Raw genomic sequence first — 19,610 nt, 5'->3', positions numbered from 1 at the left:
CTTCAGTTATCACCGTTTCTCATGTAAACTAAGATGGTCCCCACACAGCTACTGTGAAAATGAAAAAGTAAACCGTAGCCAGGTGGAAGGGAAAAACATCGACGGCAGAAGAGTAAATCAGCACTCCAGTAAAATTCAAGATGTAGTGAAGAAGGTATATGCATTTATGAAAATGAATTAGTTTCCCAATCGGAAGAAGACTTAATAGTACCACGTACATATGAGAGTGATTGACAATATCGCACATCTCGATATCATTCGTCGGTGTTGTGGTGTGTGTGTGACTGGGGAGAGGAGGGGCTCCCGATACAGCAACTTCCAAGAGCTAGAAATTAAAATTAATGTTATAGATATGTATTTGGCATGACATGGTCCCAACTAGAAAGGGATGCCCAGGACCGGGTCCGATGGCGGCGTGTGGTTGCGGCCCTATGCTCCAACAGTACTGGGGGCGAATAGGAAAGAAGAAGAAGATATGTATTTGAGATGATGTAGCCGTTTTGCATCTTATAAGCGTTTTTTTAATTCTTATATGTTACTATTTTGCGCCAAGAAGAAACACTTTTAGTTTACTGTGCTAGCTATCAAATATAAATGAATGTATGTAAACATGCTTAAACAATCTTTGGCCACATTTTCAACTTAGCGTTACCCTTTTTTTAAATCAACTACATTACAATTATATACACACATCACTTTTTTAAAACTTAATTGACATGCACTTAGAACAGGGGTGGGCAATTAATTTTCCCAAGGGCCGCATGAGATATTGGGATGGTTTTAGAGGGCCGGACTAATATAGTTAACCCGGTTGTACCCAATATTGTATATATAGTATATATACTGGCGGGCGGGCCAGCGGGCGGGCCGGTCAGAGACAGATCGAGGCGGGCAGGATCCGGCCCGCGGGCCGGCCTTTGCCCAGGTCTGACTTAGAATTAGACTTTTGAAGTATAATTTAATTTTTCAACTTCTCAAGTGCTTTTTTTAATTACAGATTTTTTTAAGATTATCATAATTGCTATCAGATGTTAACACAGATAGATGAAAATGAATGTGCTATACCATATAGTGGCTATAGAGGCTGAAGTTCTTCCTAGCAGCTCTTCCTAGATGATGTTTAATGTAATGTGACTTTGAGTAAACTTTAATGAACATAATTTTGCATTTCACAGGATTGGTTTAAGCCAACTAGTACTTCTATGGCTCAGCTTGAACAGGTGAAAACTACAATTTACAATCTGGGACTTCATGATCCTCGTGAACTCCGTGCTACAAAAGGAAGAACACTGGCAGCTGCACCACACAACACATTTAGGGACCTATGCACTGAACCTCCACTGTCCTCAATCTCCTATCAACACACAGCATGGTAAGCTTGTATTCTGAGATGGGGCGCAGGCTTCTTTCATTTTTTTAAAATTTTTCTCCTTTTTGGCATTTTCTCTTTTTTATGAAATCATCATCGTTTTCATCATGTTTTCTTTAAGTGGTTTATTGACAGCAAAATCCTCAATTTCACGGGAAGAGATAACTGATAAATTTATATGTAACTCTTATATTTATAAATAGGGGAAGCAACAGTTCTATTCCTGAAATGATCAAGAAATTTGGAGAGACAGGAGCAGGATTGGGCAGGCCATCTAGTGCAAAAGCAACATCCGTCAACCACCCACCTCGCAAACTGAAAATTCGTCCTCAGTCTGCTAAAGACCCATTATGTCCTAATGGGAAGAAGACACTTCCAATAGGTGGTAAGATTTGGTTTATGTCTTTTTTCTTATAATAACTAACAGAAATTATATCCAAGCCTCCCTTTTTATTAGCTTCAAGTGCAGACTATTCAAACAATTTATCTGCTATATTCCTTTCTTCTTCTTCTTGTCCATTGTTCAATGGGTGGCTGATTGGTTGGTTTTAGTTAGAAGGAAAGTACGTACTCCTACCTCGAGGTGATTTAACATGATGGGGGAAGAAGGAAGGGGAGGAAACAGAGAATCTGGAGAAAAACCTTGAGCCCTGAAAACAGATGTCACATACAGAGAGTGTCCTGAGATGCGATCTGAACCATTCCTCAATCCTTTCAACATAACAATTTATGGAGGTAAAGGAAAGGGCAGAGAACTCTAAATGGCTCACCATCACCAGCTTGTGAAGAGCTGTGCCAAGAACCTGTTCTTACACTGCCATTTAACTTTCCTGATAAATCACCAGCAATGATGGGTGGGCAGAAGTTTTCCAGTCATCATAACAAGCTTAGAACTTTTATGTTTGTTTGAAGCTTTCAAGTCAAGCCTCAGAATTTACCTCTTTTGAAATATATACCTTTCATAGTCCAGCAAACTCTTCCACTTACTTCTCTTCTTTCTTCGTCCGTGCAGTCCATTTTCCAACATCTGGTCCACATATGTTCTTGTTTGTTTCTTTCTTGTGTTTTTTTCCACACTGTATTAAGGTCACCTCCACAATGCCAAATAAGCTGTACAAATTATAATCTTTTTATCATCATCATCATTATTCTAGCTCATCAGAGATTCTGAGTCTCCACCAAAATTAAGCTTCATCAGACCATTAGAAAGACCTCAAGGTCATCAGAAAATTTCATATTTATCTTACCTATCAGAAAATGCTCTGTCTCACTTTGCACAATTCTCTCCCCTATAGCTCTGCCTGATCAATTGTTTCTACCTGTTCTCTTGAACTGCACAGAACAGCTTTGACAGAAGTGACCTCATAAATGCTGTGGTTTGTGGTCAGTGAAAGGGAACCACTTTGAGCCAGGTGAGAGGTTAGCCAAAGACATTCTGCCTCATGCTTTCATCTCTGGATGGGCCGATGCTCCTGCTGGATTTCATTTGGATTTCTCACAGGATCAAGCTGATGAAAAACTGGATGCTACTGGTAATATCATCATCATCATCATCATCATCATCCATTTTTATGGACTGTTTATACATATACAGCTCTCTAGAGAATTTATTCTACTTTTGAATACAGGCATCCGATGCCTATAGGTTAGCAAATATTTTGTGAATAGATTATTTCCAAAATAATTGCAAGTTCATCTACTAGTCAGCAGCAAATGGTCACGTTCTACTGACACTGCTATTTCAGGCCATCAAAAATGAGTTAGAAGAAAATGGCAATCCACTTAAACATTTTAGATATAATAAGCAATTGCAGGTAATATTCATTTTAATGTGTATACAGCGATATAGCCAATAGATATGGCCTTCACTACAGGTGATGCACACAACAAACATTCCAGTCAAAGCAGCTTTTTGCCATCAACTCCTGCATCTTCTCCCCGGCAGCTTGATGATTATAGTCCTTCACCATCAGAAAAAGATGAAGAAAAGTGAGGACACACTTTCCATATATGTCAGCTTATCTTTCTAAAAGATCAATATTTTCATGACATATACAGTGTTATGTTTTGTTGTGATACATACAATATGACATATACAGCATAGTATTTTGTTGTGCTACAGTGACATACAGTAGTGTTTTGCTTTGATACAATATGACATATTTACGGAACAGGAAGACATCCTCATTTGGAATCTCCTTGTCTCTGTACATGCCCAGTGCTGAAGATAATGAGAATACAGATGAACCAGACACTGGAAGGTTGGTTTAATAGATGAAAAAAAAATGTTCCATGGGACACTGTGGTCATATGTTTTTGATTCAGACCACATGCACATTCTCTTTCTCTGTCTCTCTGATATCCTTATTTACATGGTCAAAGTCATTCATTAAAAAAGATTAGTTAATAGAAAATAGCATGGATAGTGGCTTTAATAAATTAACATTGGCAGAGTTAAGAAACTATTGTATTGTTTCTAAGTTTTTAGTTTTGTGTTTTTGGTTTTTTTTTTAGATTGTTAAAAAAAGCAGACAGCTTTGTGGAAGATCACAGGAAAAGAAGTGCAGCCAAGATTAAATTGTTTACTGCAAATGCAGACATTACACCTGGAAAGACGAGTGAGAAGCATGTAGAAAAAACATTTGTGCAAACAGGCACAGGGACTAATTTTGTACCTCCTGAGATTACTGATAATAGAGTATCTTTTGAAAAAGTACAGGATGTCCTTGTCTTTGAAGACAGCAAAACAAATACTAATGAAGTTGATTCTCACCTGCATACAGTTATCAGGGAACAAGAGGAGAGAGCCTGGGATGATCAGACAGCCCTTGACAACAGTAAAACATGTATACTAACAGAAGAAATGTTAATTAATGACTTTGAAACAGAGAAAAATTTGGCAACAGGTGATTATGAAACATTGCCCACAAAGGATGGCCATGAGCTGGAATATCTTGGCCCACAAAAAAATGACAGAAAGCCTAAGATACATCCCATTTTTCTTGAAAGTGAGGGCATAAGTAAAGCTCACATGGATCAAGAAAAATCTGCCCAGTTAGATAAGAACACTGCAACTGGCAGTCGAACAGTGGTTCAAATTTGTGAGGAGAAGAATGTGATGGTGGACATAACACCACGAAACCTTGGTCGCAAACTTCCGGACAAATCTCTGTACAGGAAAATACTTCAGAGGAAACACCAAGGAGGTGATGGACAAACTGCTGAGAACATGAGTGATAAAAGTTCACACCTTTCAGGTCAAAGGTCAGAAAGTGAACCAACCCTGGAAATTATGGCGACTAGAGTTAAAAATAACAGAATGATGGATGCAAGGTTAGGCAACCCTGCTCCGACCATTACGGTAGTTTATGATGATGGTGATAATGATGAAAGCAGAAGAATAAGCAATATCCGATCATCTGACAAGGTGAAAAAACAAAGGCAGAAAGGTGTCAAAGAAAAGGACATTGTCACAATGGTGTCTGAAGTTGGCCCCGATAGTGTGGAGGATATTAAGAAAGACAGCTTGTGGCAATGGTGATCCTTTTGTTGATGCTTCAGGAGTCTCTCAAATGATATCCATGTCGTCAGAAGAGAAAAACTATTATGAAATTGGCCGAAAGCACTGTAAGTCTGAGGTGAAGGGACAGGATGAGAAAAACTTCATTACGATGACAACCAAGACCATTTTGTTTGATGCTGAGCAGCCCAGAGAGTCTGTTGTGAAACACACTATAAATGTGCCTCTGCTGAAGAAAAGAGAGAAATTGCCATCAACTCCAGCCTCTTATATTGCATCACATCCTAAATCAGAAAAGCATGAGAATTCTTTGAAGGTAAATGTTCATTTATTCTGTTTTAATGCCACAAAAGGAAGAAAAAGAAGTAATCATAACATATGGTTTCTAATATGTCAGTCAGGTATAATTTTATGAAGGATTTGTAAGAACTACTGAAATTCTTTCATTAGTAGCTTTTGACCCCAAAATAATAGTGGTAGGGCGATGAAGTTTCTCTATCTTGTTTTTGTCCTTTTAAGGCAATAATCATTCATTGAAGTCAACGAGGAATTGCTTAGTTGTCATTATCTCTTGCTGTTTATTGTAACTTGCATTCAGAATGTAACTGAGACACCTACTGTATCATCACCTGGAGACCAAATTAGCTCCCAGATGAATAGTGCTTGCTGTGATTCACCAGAAGAATCAAAGGATGCACGACCATCGTCAAGGTTAGGATTTGTTGCTGTGGAGTCAGATGCAGATAATCAAGAGAGTGCCATAGCAAACACTGAAAAGCAGGTAGGTATATATTTTTTAAACCATTGATAAAGATGCTTCTGGATTAATGGTTATATATTTCATTGATGGCGTACAAATGTAAATTTTTATTGAAAATGTGTGTGTGCAGGCGTGTGTGTGTTGTGTGTAGAATTCATGCATTTTTGTGTGTGAGATTTCTGATTAGTTGATTTCTTGCAAAACCTACAATCCACAAAGAAAAACCATTAACTTTGTTTTTCAGTTATGAATTAATGTTTTACTTTTAAAAAACACCTTTCCGTTTTTATTATGTAATTTATTTTATTAATAATACTTTACATATATATTATGTTTTAATACTATTTTAACTTTCAATCTTTCCTTGTGCAGCATGTAGCTGTAAATCAGCGACCTCCCAGTAGCAAGCGTCAGCTAAAAAGCTCTGACAAAAAAGCACCTAACACAGATTTACAAAATACACCCTCATGCCCTGTAAGCCAACATCGTCTTGAAATACTTTTCATGAATTGTTGTACTTCACCTTTAGGGTCCATTTTCTTTTGTGGTGAGTGGTGGGGCCATTCGAGTCATTAACTGCAGTTATTTTACAGGTCTGTTAATATATTACTAATAACTTGTCTTTGATAAGACTGTCTAAACATTCTGGTCACAGCTTTACACTACGCAATTTTGTCTCCTACACAGACCTCAAAAGGCAGTCGTGTGTTCAGACGACCTTTGTCTGCTTCTGCTGCCATTGGACAGCCACCGAGGTAAGTTGCAGATACATGTATTTTGAAAAGTAGTATATTTTCAAATATTTCTTGTTTTATTATGATGATTTTGCAAATATTATATGTAGTTTTTTATTAAAAGTTCTTGTGAATCAAATGCTTGCTAAGGATAAAATAAAATGATTTACATCCAGAAGCTTATATTTGGTATCTGTTACTGTCTTAACAGTGGTGCAGATGCTCGTAGAGCAAGTGAAGCAGCAAAAGCACTCCGACAAGCGAAGGAGGAAGCATGTCAGCATCAAACAGCGGCTGCATCACGCTTCCAAGAAACAAGGCGTAAGTGTACATCACACTGTGTATGTTAAGCATGCTTGACAGAAGCAGTATCATTTATTTTTGCCTAATAGTTTTTATATAATATAAAATGATACAGTTTTATTTGGATGAAGTGGTGGGTATCAACAAAAAATATTGAACATGCTCTTTTCAGTGGTTTGGTAAGTGGTTCATCTTCTGAAGTGTAAAAGCATGTGATGCTTTGAAGTGCTAATGTTTTAAACATACTCGTTCTTCTAGGGCATTATGGATCATATGGATCCTCACGACCACCAACAGGACATCAAAAGAATGCAATGTCATACACTGGTCAACAGATAGTGCTAAAAAGCAAAATGCCGGATGATGTAAGCTGCATGGCTTGAACATCTTCCAATTTCTTTTTGCTGTTTTTTTTTAAGTTTGGCATGATGTCAGTGGTGGCATACTTTAACTAATATGTATTAGCATCAGCTGACTTGCAACTCCTTCAGAACAGCAGTTGTTAATTTGCTCTCATTTTACAAATCTGGCATTCTAAATGTACACCTGTATATCAGACATAACAATAATAAAAAAAGATTCAGCCATTGGTGGAATGCTGGGATGTTCACATGCTACATGACAATGAGATGTTTATGGCCCATGAACCAACCTTCAAAAATTTCAGTCATACTATAACAGTCATGAACTATCAACTCAGATTGAACTTTGAACACAAATTCTAAATAAGTGGAGACAAAAAATATTTGCACATTTTACATTTTAGGAGTTTGAGACCGAAACATCAATGGAATGCAGAGAGATGCAAAAGCGCCTGGCATGCTATGGCATTGATGTCAAGGCAGAGACCCTTGAAAGGTAAGAACTGTATGATTTGTAATAATGAATTACCTTTCTTAAGGAAAAAAACTTTCAGTTATTTCCCGCCTTCTAAAAGATGCCAAACAACCAAAAATGAAATACATCTTTTACTTCCATGTTTCAGAGCTCTGTTTCCACCTAGTGGAAAAACTCTGTATTATGAAGTCACTGCCAAGCTGCCTCAGTCAAACTCAGACAGGTATGTCAGCACATATTAAGGTTTTGGTATGTCAGACAGGTATATCTTTTTTTCTACAGAGTTTTAAGAGGAACAACTCATACTTTTTACAGGTTGCTCAGCCATCCTCGTTTCTGGTTGCCAGAAGAGCACAAAAGGCTTCGTCTTGCAGAGAAAAAGCTAGGTATGATCACAAGCAGTTTATACTGAGACATTTATTTTGCTATGATAAGGAAATTCAAATCAGCTAAATAATGGTCATAAATAAAATATGAAGCTCTTTCTTCAGTGTCTTATTAGGCTGGATCAGTGCTCAAAACAAGTGACTAATCCCATGGTAATTTTAATGAAACTAACAAGTGTTTTTTTTTGGTAAGGATAAGAAAAAAAAATACAGGTCACACTATTGAAATATATAGCTTGCTTGCTAGCAGTCTTATTTTTCAGTTTATTTAAATACCAAAATCTAAGAAATCTTTTAAGTTTTTATTTTGATCATTGATGACAGATTACAACAATTGTAACTGGTGTTATAAATGACAGAATATGTAAGGTAAGAACAAGTATAATTTGGAAGCATTAGTAACGGAAACATTTGTTCCACCACAGCACTTGCTGAATTATCACTTTGGTACCAAAGGAAGGAGGAAGAGAGAAAGGCAAAACTTGCAGCACAGAAGGAAAAAGGAAAGAATGTGAAAAACAAAAAGAAAAAAGGGAAAAAAATGTTAGGGCGCAGTCAAAGCATTGTGCTAAAAACATTGATGGATACGAAAGCCCTCAGTTGCTGTGGCTTTTGCAGTTTTTAATTAAAAAAATAAATATTTAAATGCAGATGTGAATGTTCAAGCTATAATTAATAATAATAAGCGAGAATTTATGTAGCACAATATCTCAGCCAAAGGCCAACTCATTGTGCTGAACAAGATCACGAAACAGTCATTAAAATGAAGAACAATGTGACGACTTGCATTATTTCTTTAAATTGCCATTTTTATAAAGTTCGGTGGTTATAGCCAAAGATACAAAAAAACACGTTAGTAACAGGAAAGTCTGATGTTCCTGGGAGTGTATGCAATAATTTTTGGTGTGCTGATTTTAGTTCCATGATTTTAAATGCCTTTTTTAGTTATGGGCATCTGTGATAAGTCTTTTTGTGATGTCTTGCTTTTTTAAAAAATGAACACGAGTTTCACTTGCAATTAAAAAAATATATGCTCATCTAATCATTATTATTGAATATTTATTCAAATCCAGAATTGATGACAAAATCTGCAATGATCTGTGTAAGCTAGCAAAAGCAGTTTGTTTGAGACAGCACTTGTTATAAAATTGTTTAATGTCCAATAATAAATTTGTGGCTATCACAATCATTGTGTTCAGAGTCAAGTTTCATACACACACATAACCTATATAAATTAAAACAAAATGATGCTTGTAAGTTGAAATACAAATATTCAGAAATAATCCAAGAAACATTCACAAAAACATGTATTGTGCCACAGTCAGTTCAAATGGCTCGCATTCTATAATCTTTAACTTCTCCAGTAAGTCAGGACTCAGATGGCACTCTGCCCAGCAGCTGACACACAAACAAGTATGTGTAAAGGGTGTACATTAATGGTCTTATACATATCAAATTACATAGAGAATGGCCCACAGTACTGTCATATAAAAGATGACTAAAAAACAGTTACAAAATATTCTGTTCTTTTCAGATTAAAAAAAAATTAGATGTAATAAAAGTATTACATGCCAACATACATCTGAAGGGTCTAGAAGGATCCAAGACATTCTTAGGTGTGTCAGTCCGCAAACCATCTCCATACACACCCTATCACCAACCTCATTGTCACAAAAAGCACACATTTTCATTGGCTACATAGAAGGTCATGCAAGGGAGTGTTCTCCACTAAAACTAAAGTTAACGAGACCTTCAGCTGAAACACTGCACAGCATGTGATTTTATTTATCCTTATCAAAATAATCAGATACTTTGGTCAGGATTTGTACCCAGTCCAGTCAGGACTAAAACACCAAGTCTGTTTAGGACTTGTCACAAAACATGCCCATCTGGCCAGGATTTGTACCCTGCAGTCCAGTCAGGACTAAAACACCAAGTCTGTTCAGGACTTGCTATAACTTGATACAAATCTGGCCAGGATTTGTACCCTGCAGTCCAGTCAGGACTAAAACACCAAGTCTGTTCAGGACTTGTTTCAAACAAAACGTCAACACTGAGGAGCCTGTTACTTCTCCCTGCTCCCCTCAACTGATGTTTGCTGCCTGCCCATAAGCCCTCATAACCCTATTCAGAATGACACTAGCAACCATTAACAGTAACAGGCACCACTGTTTGTGGTGTCTGCAACAGAAAATCTAATGATGACTGAATTCAAATGATAAACACACTCTACTTTTACAACAATAACTTTACAAAGCATGCTTGTGCTTGTCACCTCCAGTCTACACAAAACTTTGTAGAATCCCATGAACAGCCAGGAATCTGGTATCTGTATAGATCTACAACAAGATGTAATGGTTGACTTTCTTCTTGTCATATTGCTGTATTGTGTAAACATGATACTATATGTACAGAAAGATAAATTATCTGCACATGTTTTTTTTCAATGCAATGACCCAGTATATTGGATGCTCAAAATAGTTTAAATATTACAATAGTTCACACTGAAGGGGAAGCACATGTGATCTCTCTTAAATACCTGCTACCAAAGACACTAAAAACTTGCTATGCTATCCAGTTACAAAGTGCAATGAACAACTGGTCAAGTATGTCAATAACAATATATAATCAATATAAAGCTTTTTTTTTCAAAATGTTCAAGACGAGCATTTAATATTATAGTAAAAAAAGACTGTCTACAAAAATTTGTAATGTATAAGAACATAGAAGGCAAACAATTTCTTGTCAAGAAGATGTGAAAACCTGTCAGGTAGAATACGAATGCAATAGCTGCCAAGTCCCTTTGAAACAAGAATAAACGTGATTATATCTGCATACAGTAAAAATTGAGCAACTAATACATTTCAATTTGATTTGGTTGGATATAAATGATTCACTTCAACAATCTAATGAATTAGGGTCTATATATTAACATGGTAATCACACAGGTAATCCATGGCATCATTTGGTTACACTACAGCCGATTACCAAACCATTGCAAAAAATGCATAGTATTACACTCAATTTGTAATTTAAAATCAGGATTCCAGGTTAAAACAAGGATGGCATAAATGATTGAACCATAAATGATAAACCCATGTTTTAATATCTGCAGTTACTTCATTTTTTTGTGTACCTCAAACTGTGTGTGTTTATATATATATAAATTGATTTGAGCAAGTGGGCCGTACTTCATATTTTTCCTAGCAGAAATTTAAAATGGGGAACACGATTGAGCAATTTCAAAAAGGAAATGTTATTGAAATGTTCACAAAGAATATTCTGCTATAAATATTGTGCCATAAAAGTCACTAAACAGTTTCTTATGCTCTTACCTTGGAGGGGAGGTGAGAAGAAAACGTGCATGCACACACACACACATATACACAAAATGAAAGTTTTGAGGCACAACCATTGTCAAACTATAAAATTCTCTGGGGAAAAATGTCATTTCTCTTTTACTCTTTCATAATCTTCTTTTCTTTTGAATTCTAATCCATCTCCAACAGGTGGGGAGAAAATAAATGGACTGATCCAACATATTTTCCAATTTTTCCCAAAAACTGATTCAATGTTACCAAGAAAACCAAGATCATAGTCCTTGATTTTATGAGTCTTTTCATACACTGTCTGCCCATTCAGAATATTAACTGTGTGGTAACCTAATAATGCACTTGAAATCAAAAAGGCTATAATGCAGAGAGAGGCCATAAACGCCATTCCTATGGAAACCGTTTCCACTAGCTGCAGTGCCCAGGCAAACAATGGCACGATTAGAATAAATGCAGTCTTTAATGACATCTCCCCGAACAAGTGGTAAATAAACTCCACATTCATTATGCTGGCATATAGTGAAGCAATCCAAATGAATACCACCATCAAGTAGAAGTATCGTTGGTTTTTATGTCCAATGCAGCAGCCTGCAAAAGTGCAGTGATGATCACGTTTCAGTAAACATTTTTTGCAGATGTGACAATGGTAAGACCGAGGTGGGGCATTGCACTCGCAGACGTAGCAAAAGCGCCATCCTTCTTTCAGCATCACGGGCAACATAAGACCTTGCGTTCCGGTTTCCGTGATCATAACCATCACCAAATTCCCCATGGTGTTGAAATAAATAAAGACTGCTGCAAAGATATGAAAGTAATAAAGCCAAGAAAATTCCCTGTTCATATATAAAAAGGGAAGAACTACGAACAGTTCAAAGATCACCACACTGTGAATGCCAAATACCAATATCAAGAATGCCATCCAGTCACTTGGAGTTTTTGGAAATCGTCTCCGAACAGAGTCAACTGTAAGTTCCATTTCTGCTCCGTGTCCTAGACTGTCAGTCAACTATTGATTTGTTTGTTAATTACTTATTTGCACATGTACACTGAGCGTACATCTGCAGGTGACGGTGGAAATGGAAAGTCCAATAAGTAAAATGAACTTCCGCTCTGATACAATATTGCGCATTAGGCAATCATACATTTATATAATTTCTTATAAAATAACAAAAAGTGTACTGAGGCTATCCCTGGGTCAGATATATATGCAGTCGCGCCAAATTATTATCATTAGAATATCAATCAACTGCATGTAAAAGAATCCAAAACAGTTCGTCTGCTAACAATAACAGCCGGAAGTCAGGAGCATGTGATTGGACAATCCCTCTCGAAAAAAAAAAACTCTTCAATGAGAGAAAGAAATTATTTAACTGCTAACTCCGAAAAAAACACTTAAGTGAAACAACTGAAGAGACGCTTAAATTGAAAAAATATTCTTTATTTACAGTTATACTTTTATGTACATGACTCTTATTGAGCTTATCCCACTAGGCTGGGTATCATAAACAAGCTAGACACCGGTGGCAGAAAAGTTGCCATCAGAGAAGTCACGCCCATGCCGGATAATGAAACTCAGTTACGCTTGTTGTCTGGGTATCGCTCTTCTTATACTGTTGATTGCCCGGGTTAACTCGGACGGTCAGCCTCACATTGTGTTTGTTTTAGCAGACGATTATGGATTTAATGACGTCGGATATCATGGGTCAGAAATCGAAACTCCGAAATTTAGATAGGCTAGCTGGAGAGGGTGTCAAACTTGAGAATTACTATGTGCAACCCATTTGTACACCTACTAGGAGCCAGCTTTTGTCTGGAAGATACCAGGTCAGTAGACAGAGGATGAAATTAATTAATAAAATGAGCATGGCTGCATTAATGAAGCCTGTACGATTGGCGTCTTGTGAAAATAAAAAGATCAAATTATATATTTTAGAATTTAGATTATTTGCTTCACATATGATTCGCAATAATAACCAGTGTCAGCCACATCATACTTGGTAGATGTCTGGGTGTTCTGCAGCAGCTTAATTGATAATATATATTTTTGCTGCTTGATATCATATCAGGCTAGAGATAATCCAATATCATTCTTAAACTTTCCATTTATATGTGTTTATTGTTTCCAATGTTGATTGTCCAGAATAAATATAATGTTACTCTTGTATGATGTTTAGATACTATATGCTTTCTTCTGTAAGGCTACAGTTAGAGATTGAAGAGATTTTTTGGGTGGGGAATAAAAAAATTGCAAATATTTCTTTGGAAATTCAGATTCACACAGGACTTCAACATGACATTATCTGGGCCAGCCAACCAAATGGCTTACCCCTGGACAGTCCAACTCTGGCTGATAAACTACGGGAATCAGGATATTCAACACATGCTGTAGGAAAATGGCATTTGGGATTTTACAAAGAGGATTATCTTCCTACTCATCGAGGCTTTGATACCTTTTATGGTATAGTTATATTTAATCAAATGTGTTAAGTGTTTTGAACATATTTTTTGATGGTACAAGTTTACTTAGCCTAGGATAAAACTTTATAGCCTGGAGGTTAATGCTCTCAATTCCAGAGTAGGTGGTTGATGTTTCAAGGCTTTTATGGGCTATAGCTGGAAAACTTCACCTACCCACCTATCACATTTTCAGCAGAAATCAGTACCTATCATGGTAAAGGTTGCAGAAAGATCTTCCAGAATATAGCATACAGTCTACTAACAACATTCACAGACGCCGTGGTCTCTAGACTATGGGAGATGTTATTTTTTTACCTTGTGATAATAGGAATTGAACATGAATATTTACATTTTTAATCTTTAACAAAAAATTGATTATTCATATAAACGCAAATTGTGCACTTCAAGATGTAGTATATAAATCATTGCATTAGTTTAAGTACCGATAAAATGTTTCCACTGATTTGTTTTCTTTATTTGAATTAGGCTACTTGACAGGGAGTGAAGACTATTACACACACTTCCGTTGTGATGGTGAACATGATGTTTTGAAAAATGCTTCTAGTGATCTTGAGTTCTGTGGCTATGACCTGCGAGACAATGAAGTGCCAGTTAAGGACCAGACAGGCAATTATTCCACACATTTGCTCACAAACCGTGCAATTCAGCTGATACAGAACCATGATAAATCCAAGGTGAATTAGCTTCAGATTGAATTATTATCTTGTTGGTCTCATTAGCCTAAGCTGCAAATACTTGTATTTTTAAGAGGACTTAGACTTTTGGTATCATGCACAGTTTGCATATATAATTTCAGTTCATATATTATCCACCATCCTTTGGGAAGCTGTACTCCCACCAACTTGATCTACACATGTTTGCTTCTTACAACTTAACGTCTCCTTGAGACGAACGTCCACTCGCCAGCATGCAGATTCGGAAAGCATTTCTGTTTGTCGGAGGCTGAGTTGCCTCTTCTACTTGTGGGGTGTCCCTGATCACCCTTTGATCTTGGACTGATTCAGGTTTGAAGGTAGTAAAACTCTTTTACTCTGCTGCCCCTGTGTTCAGGCAAGCATGTCTCCTGTCACTGGTCAGATTTATGGGTCCTGCCTTGACCGTCCTTTCAGGTCATTAACTTGACCAGTGCACTGTTGGTGGTCTAAACTCTAATAAAACTGTGCTAAAAGTAGAAAATACGTTTTATACAGAGGGCTTAATGGAAAAAAAGAATTACTTGCTTATTTTACCTCTTGTTAATAAAGAATTATCATTGTCTCCATCAGTTTTCTCATGTTTATTTGCTTTATGATGCAGCCCATGTTCCTGTATATGGCTTACCAGGCTGTCCATTCACCTCTTGAAGTACCTGACGCTTACACTGGGAATACTATAACATACAAGATAAAAATAGAAAAACTTATGCAGGTAAGCTCTTAAGCTATGGAAAGAAAACAAAATTTACATTTGTTAAAAATTGGTGGCAAAGTGATAAAATCAGGAGTTCTTTTTTTTTTTTAAACATTACATTAAACTTTAAAGTGGAAAGGCTTTAATGACCTTTGGTATTTTCATTTTCATATCTTTGTTTTGTGTGAAGGTATGGTGAGTTGCATGGATGAAGGAGTAGGAAATCTGACAAAAGCATTGCAGAATGCTGGCATGTGGAACAATACTGTATTTATCTTTTCAACAGGTGCGTTGTGATTTTCCTTGACAAATTTGTTGATCACTTAATGGCATAATTACATAGATGAATATCACTATCATTCTTTTACATTTTCCTTGCATTTTTATAAAAGCAATTTTACTCTTTAAAAGATAATGTAAAATATTAATATAGATTGTGGAAGAATTTTAACCTTCTCCTCCTTTATCAGCAGTGAAAATTTTAGCATGTTTAATATATTTTTTTTACTGGCAAAAAAAAATTACTGCAATTGCATAAGTAATATAATCCATAATTTAAAGCCCTCTCCTATCACTCTTTTCAGATAATGGAGGTCAAATTCTTGAGGGAGGTAACAACTGGCCATTACGTGGCTGGAAAGCCTCACTCTGGGAAGGAGGCATGCGAGGTGTTGGCTTTGTTCACAGCACCTTGCTGAAAAATGCTGGGAATGTGTCACATGAACTTATTCATGTGTCTGACTGGTTTCCAACACTAGTGACACTTGCAGGAGGTACTCTGAATGGGACAAAGCCACTTGATGGTTACAATCAGTGGGGAACCATTAGGTTTGTTGCACCTCTCACCCTTTCCCCCACTCACCACTACCACTGCTTACACATTAGCTGCATACATTTTTCCTATTTGGTTACTGCATGATTTGGCTGAATACTAGCTCAGCTAAGAAAAAGCGTGTATGATTGACCTTGCAGTAAGCTAACCATTTTTAACTCTTTTTATACATTTTGCACTTGTGAATTAAAATGTCTTCATAGCTACAGCTAAATTGTGTCAATATACCTGTATTGAATGAGTTAAATCTGAAATGTTGGATTTGACTAGTCAACATCAGCTACAGTTCTTTCATTAAATCATGTGCTGGTCAGCTCCCCTTGTGCAGTTGCTGAGTGTTCAGCTGTCTTGCATTTCTGATGTTGCATGAATACACATTATTTCTTCGTTTTTCATAGAATTAAGGTCATCTTTGGTCACTTCCTCTCGAGCAGTTGTTGTGTTGGCAGGTATAGGTCAAACGTCAACATGCCTGACATTTATAGTCATGCACTCAACTCAAATATATCCACATAAGAACCCATCTATAGCTGGCAGTCAAATTCTTTGATATGCTTTTAATTTTTGCAGTAGTGAAAAAAAATAGAGGAAGTGGATAGACTAGTGGCTAGAACAACAGTATCTGAACCTGATGGCATGCACACTACCCAATTCATTACCTAGTTCAATGACACAGCATATTTTCCCCACTTAACCCATATGCTCTCCTGTGACTTTAATGTCATGGTATTTCTTGGCTTATTATTATTTTTTTTTACCATTCAGTTACAAATAAGTGATACATAACCTGTATTTTTTTTGAGTGATGGACAGCCAAGCCAGCGGAAAGAGCTCCTACACAATATAGATATCTTGTACCCACCCAAAGGAGCAAGCCTCTACCCTGACATCTTTGACACTCGCGTTCGAGCCGCCATACGTGTTGGTGAATATAAGCTTATTACAGGAGATCCAGGTAAGTTTATCTTTATGGATGCAGCATCTTTCGCATTTTTGTTTAATCCCAAGGTTAAACGGGGAAATGGTCTCTTTGATGATGTTAGTGATGATTATGGTGGATAGCGTTGATGATAATGATGGTGACAGCAATGAAAACACAAGCAAGCAAAAACAACTGTTTGTTTGAGACTTTAATGAGCAGACACTTCACCTTTTCTGGCGGACAAACAGAAAAATTAGACTAGGTAGAATAGAAAATGTATCAGGAAAAATACCTCGTGTTTTGTGTACTTTTTTATATCAACAAACATAGAAGTCTGTACCTTCACAGAGGGTAAATGAATAGCCAGGTGGTTAGAACATTGGTATTTAAACTCAAAAAGCATGCACAGTAACTAGTTTGATACCTGTGTGTGTGAGAGATACAGCAGTGGAATCGGTGCCTGACTCCCTAGGGAGGGAAGGTATTAAGGAGTAAGGGAGATGTGGTATGGTTCTGCCCTCTCGAAAAAACCTATTCCCTGAGATAAGTAGTTTAACATCTCACTCCCCAACAACATTAGGATCACAGGTTACGTTTTTAAAATGCGGTAAGCATGGACAAAGTTGATTGTGAAATCATTCTGTCTGATTAACAGGTAACAGCAGCTGGATCCCACCACCAAACCTAAGCCTCCATTTTGCCCCAAGAAAGCAGAAGACTCCTTTTTCCATGCACAGAGAATGGCAGCCGGTCCAAATGATCCAGACACAGCAGCCTGATGAGAATGTGTGGTTGTTTCATATTCCAAGCGATCCATATGAAGAAATTAATCTGGCCCAAAAATATCCTGACATTGTCAAGAACCTTTTACAACGTCTAAGCTACTACAATAGCACTGCTGTGCCACCCTATTATCCTAAAAGTGACCCCAACTGTGATCCCAAGCTGCACAATGGCTTTTGGAGTCCATGGATGTAATAAAACTATCAGATATTTTCAAGTTTGCAGCAAATGGAAAGATGATAATTTTTATGTTGATATCTGCTATGTACATTTTATTTTAAAGTGAAGAGCAAGGGTATTTGTTTCTACAAGTCACCTAAAAAGACTTTACTTTTGGGATGTGCTTTGGGATGTGTTATCTTATTAAATGTTATATTTTCCTGTAAAATAATTCCAGTATTTTGCTATTCCTTACCCCCATAAAAAATTACACTCCAAGATATGCAACATTGTTATATTTGGTATTACTGAGACTATTTTTTTACATCACTGCAATATTTTTATTCTTAATTTTACATTATTTACAATTTTACAAGGACAGTTAAATGGTCGCGTAGTATATTACTTGTCCTTTTAGGAGTGAAAAAGTAATAATAAATAATGTTTAATAAATACAATATGCATCTATAAACATGCTTAAGAATGTTACTTTCTTGGGCATGTTGTTTCCTTCTTTGAAAGATAGTGGACACAGACTTGCATTCTGTGATCGAACCTTTTTCATCTTCACTTTTGGCTGGTCTGTTCTCCAAACCCATACAGCACTTGCGCATAGAACATTCCTAGATTCTGGCAATGTTCAGGAATGAAAGATTGGCTGTCATCAAAAAAGAAAGAGAAAAAAAAAAGAGATGATTTTCAATGGCTGTTTGCAGCAATGTGATATGAACCATTCTTCTGAGCAATAGTGTTAAAAGCCAATCCAACTAGCCGTCTTATTCATTTTGATCAGCGCAGGAAACAAGGTAGCAGTTTTTGCTTTCACTTTTGATCCAACGCTTCAGGAGTTTGGATTCATTTGGGTTATACATCTTATATAGCTTTGCCTTTGTTTCAGTGAAGGTCCTGTCCCCCTCTAACATTGGCCATGGCTCTAGAAGTAAAAGATGAGTTCTGCACGAATCTTGCAGTTCTTGTCAACAGCATCCCTAGAAAGGAATTTTAATGCTAGAGTGCATGCCAATCACGAAACATGGCCATGAAAAATGTTTGAATCTCTCTAACACACATAAGCAGTCAACTTTTAACAGCTTTATATATCATACAGAAGCTGTCTAAAATGTTTTGTTAAAGAGGAATGTGTTCATTTATGAGAGTGTTGACAGTGAGAGGGGGAAAAAAAAACCCACTCCACTTCAAAGCAAGCCTTCCAGAAGGTATTATCAGGGAGGTATAATGCTTGGTGGTATGTGTTGGTTATTAAAAGTTTTTTTTACATGGTTTTGTTTACTTCCAAGTTAATCTAGTCTGTTACTCCCTCTCTCCCACCACCCCTGGAGCAGAGAAATATCTGTTTTGTTCCCTGCAAACTTGGGCTTTGAAGAAGCCACCATCTGGTTCCTTCACATCTGTATTTTTGCTAATTTGGAAACCTTCATATGGTTCACAATGAATACTTGATCAGCACAGTACGTGTCTCAGCAGCCTTGAAGGAAGAATTCAAGTGACATTGCAAAAGAAACATGTCTTGATGATGGCTGTTAGTTACTCGACAAATACCAATTACAGTCATACTCAGAGATGTCACCATGCATGCGCCCCCTCCACCCAACTTTAAGAGACACATTCAACTTTTAGTCTTAATTCATGCTACAGCAGAGTTCAGGAAGGCTTCTGTGTTGAACACCAAAGACTGGCTTTCAAAAAAAGTGCTTGCATTTCCTACTAGAGAATGCAGCAGTCCACAATTCGATACTGCACTACGGCCACCATCTGCACGTGTCAAGTAGTGTAGTGTTTAAAGAA

At 36.9% G+C, this 19,610-nt stretch overlaps 3 protein-coding genes across 4 annotated transcripts; all 3 read left to right on the top strand.

Moving 5' to 3' along the window:
- Positions 1 to 4: 4 nt before the first annotated feature.
- On the top strand, positions 5 to 4,936 carry LOC112575574. 2 transcript variants are annotated; one of them, XM_025257525.1, is made up of 7 exons: positions 5 to 154; positions 1,176 to 1,372; positions 1,573 to 1,751; positions 2,758 to 2,901; positions 3,244 to 3,358; positions 3,544 to 3,630; positions 3,884 to 4,936. In XM_025257525.1, the coding sequence occupies exons 2-7, from the start codon at positions 1,203 to 1,205 to the stop codon at positions 4,908 to 4,910; spliced, it is 1,722 nt and encodes a 573-aa protein (XP_025113310.1). In that variant the 5' UTR covers positions 5 to 154; positions 1,176 to 1,202; the 3' UTR covers positions 4,911 to 4,936. The 2 variants fall into 2 exon arrangements, with proteins under 2 accessions (XP_025113310.1, XP_025113309.1); XM_025257524.1 differs by having other exon boundaries at positions 1,573 to 1,754.
- On the top strand, positions 4,920 to 9,480 carry LOC112575576. Its single transcript, XM_025257527.1, has 10 exons — positions 4,920 to 5,205; positions 5,488 to 5,670; positions 6,022 to 6,123; positions 6,337 to 6,404; positions 6,595 to 6,704; positions 6,945 to 7,051; positions 7,453 to 7,544; positions 7,672 to 7,746; positions 7,839 to 7,909; positions 8,335 to 9,480. Exons 1-10 carry the CDS (start codon positions 4,942 to 4,944, stop codon positions 8,532 to 8,534), a joined length of 1,272 nt encoding a protein of 423 aa, XP_025113312.1. The 5' UTR covers positions 4,920 to 4,941; the 3' UTR covers positions 8,535 to 9,480.
- Positions 9,481 to 12,820: 3,340 nt separating this feature from the next.
- On the top strand, positions 12,821 to 18,456 carry LOC112575575 (arylsulfatase B-like). The gene is given in 9 exon segments (XM_025257526.1): positions 12,821 to 13,065; positions 13,513 to 13,699; positions 14,185 to 14,393; positions 15,016 to 15,079; positions 15,082 to 15,126; positions 15,299 to 15,394; positions 15,693 to 15,936; positions 16,744 to 16,895; positions 17,518 to 18,456. Coding segments are annotated over 9 exon segments (1,470 nt in total). The 5' UTR covers positions 12,821 to 12,915; the 3' UTR covers positions 17,841 to 18,456.
- Positions 18,457 to 19,610: the final 1,154 nt, after the last annotated feature.

The sequence above is a fragment of the Pomacea canaliculata genome, linkage group LG11 (genome assembly GCF_003073045.1).
Source record: "Pomacea canaliculata isolate SZHN2017 linkage group LG11, ASM307304v1, whole genome shotgun sequence".
Classification (NCBI taxonomy): domain Eukaryota; kingdom Metazoa; phylum Mollusca; class Gastropoda; order Architaenioglossa; family Ampullariidae; genus Pomacea; species Pomacea canaliculata.
The sequence above is the reverse complement of the archived record's forward strand: the minus strand, read 5'-3'. Positions and strand labels throughout refer to the sequence as shown.

Excerpts from the sequence above, each read along its gene's own strand:
- LOC112575574 (XM_025257524.1), top strand. The coding sequence starts at position 1,203 with ATGGCTCAGCTTGAACAGGTGAAAACTACAATTTACAATCTGGGACTT. Across the intron at positions 1,755-2,757 it reads GAAGACACTTCCAATAGGTG|TGAAAGGGAACCACTTTGAG; the intron begins GTAAGATTTGGT and ends GTTTGTGGTCAG. Across the intron at positions 3,359-3,543 it reads TCAGAAAAAGATGAAGAAAA|GAAGACATCCTCATTTGGAA; the intron begins GTGAGGACACAC and ends TTTACGGAACAG.
- LOC112575576 (XM_025257527.1), top strand. The coding sequence starts at position 4,942 with ATGATATCCATGTCGTCAGAAGAGAAAAACTATTATGAAATTGGCCGA. Across the intron at positions 6,405-6,594 it reads GCCATTGGACAGCCACCGAG|TGGTGCAGATGCTCGTAGAG; the intron begins GTAAGTTGCAGA and ends CTGTCTTAACAG. Across the intron at positions 7,545-7,671 it reads AAGGCAGAGACCCTTGAAAG|AGCTCTGTTTCCACCTAGTG; the intron begins GTAAGAACTGTA and ends TCCATGTTTCAG.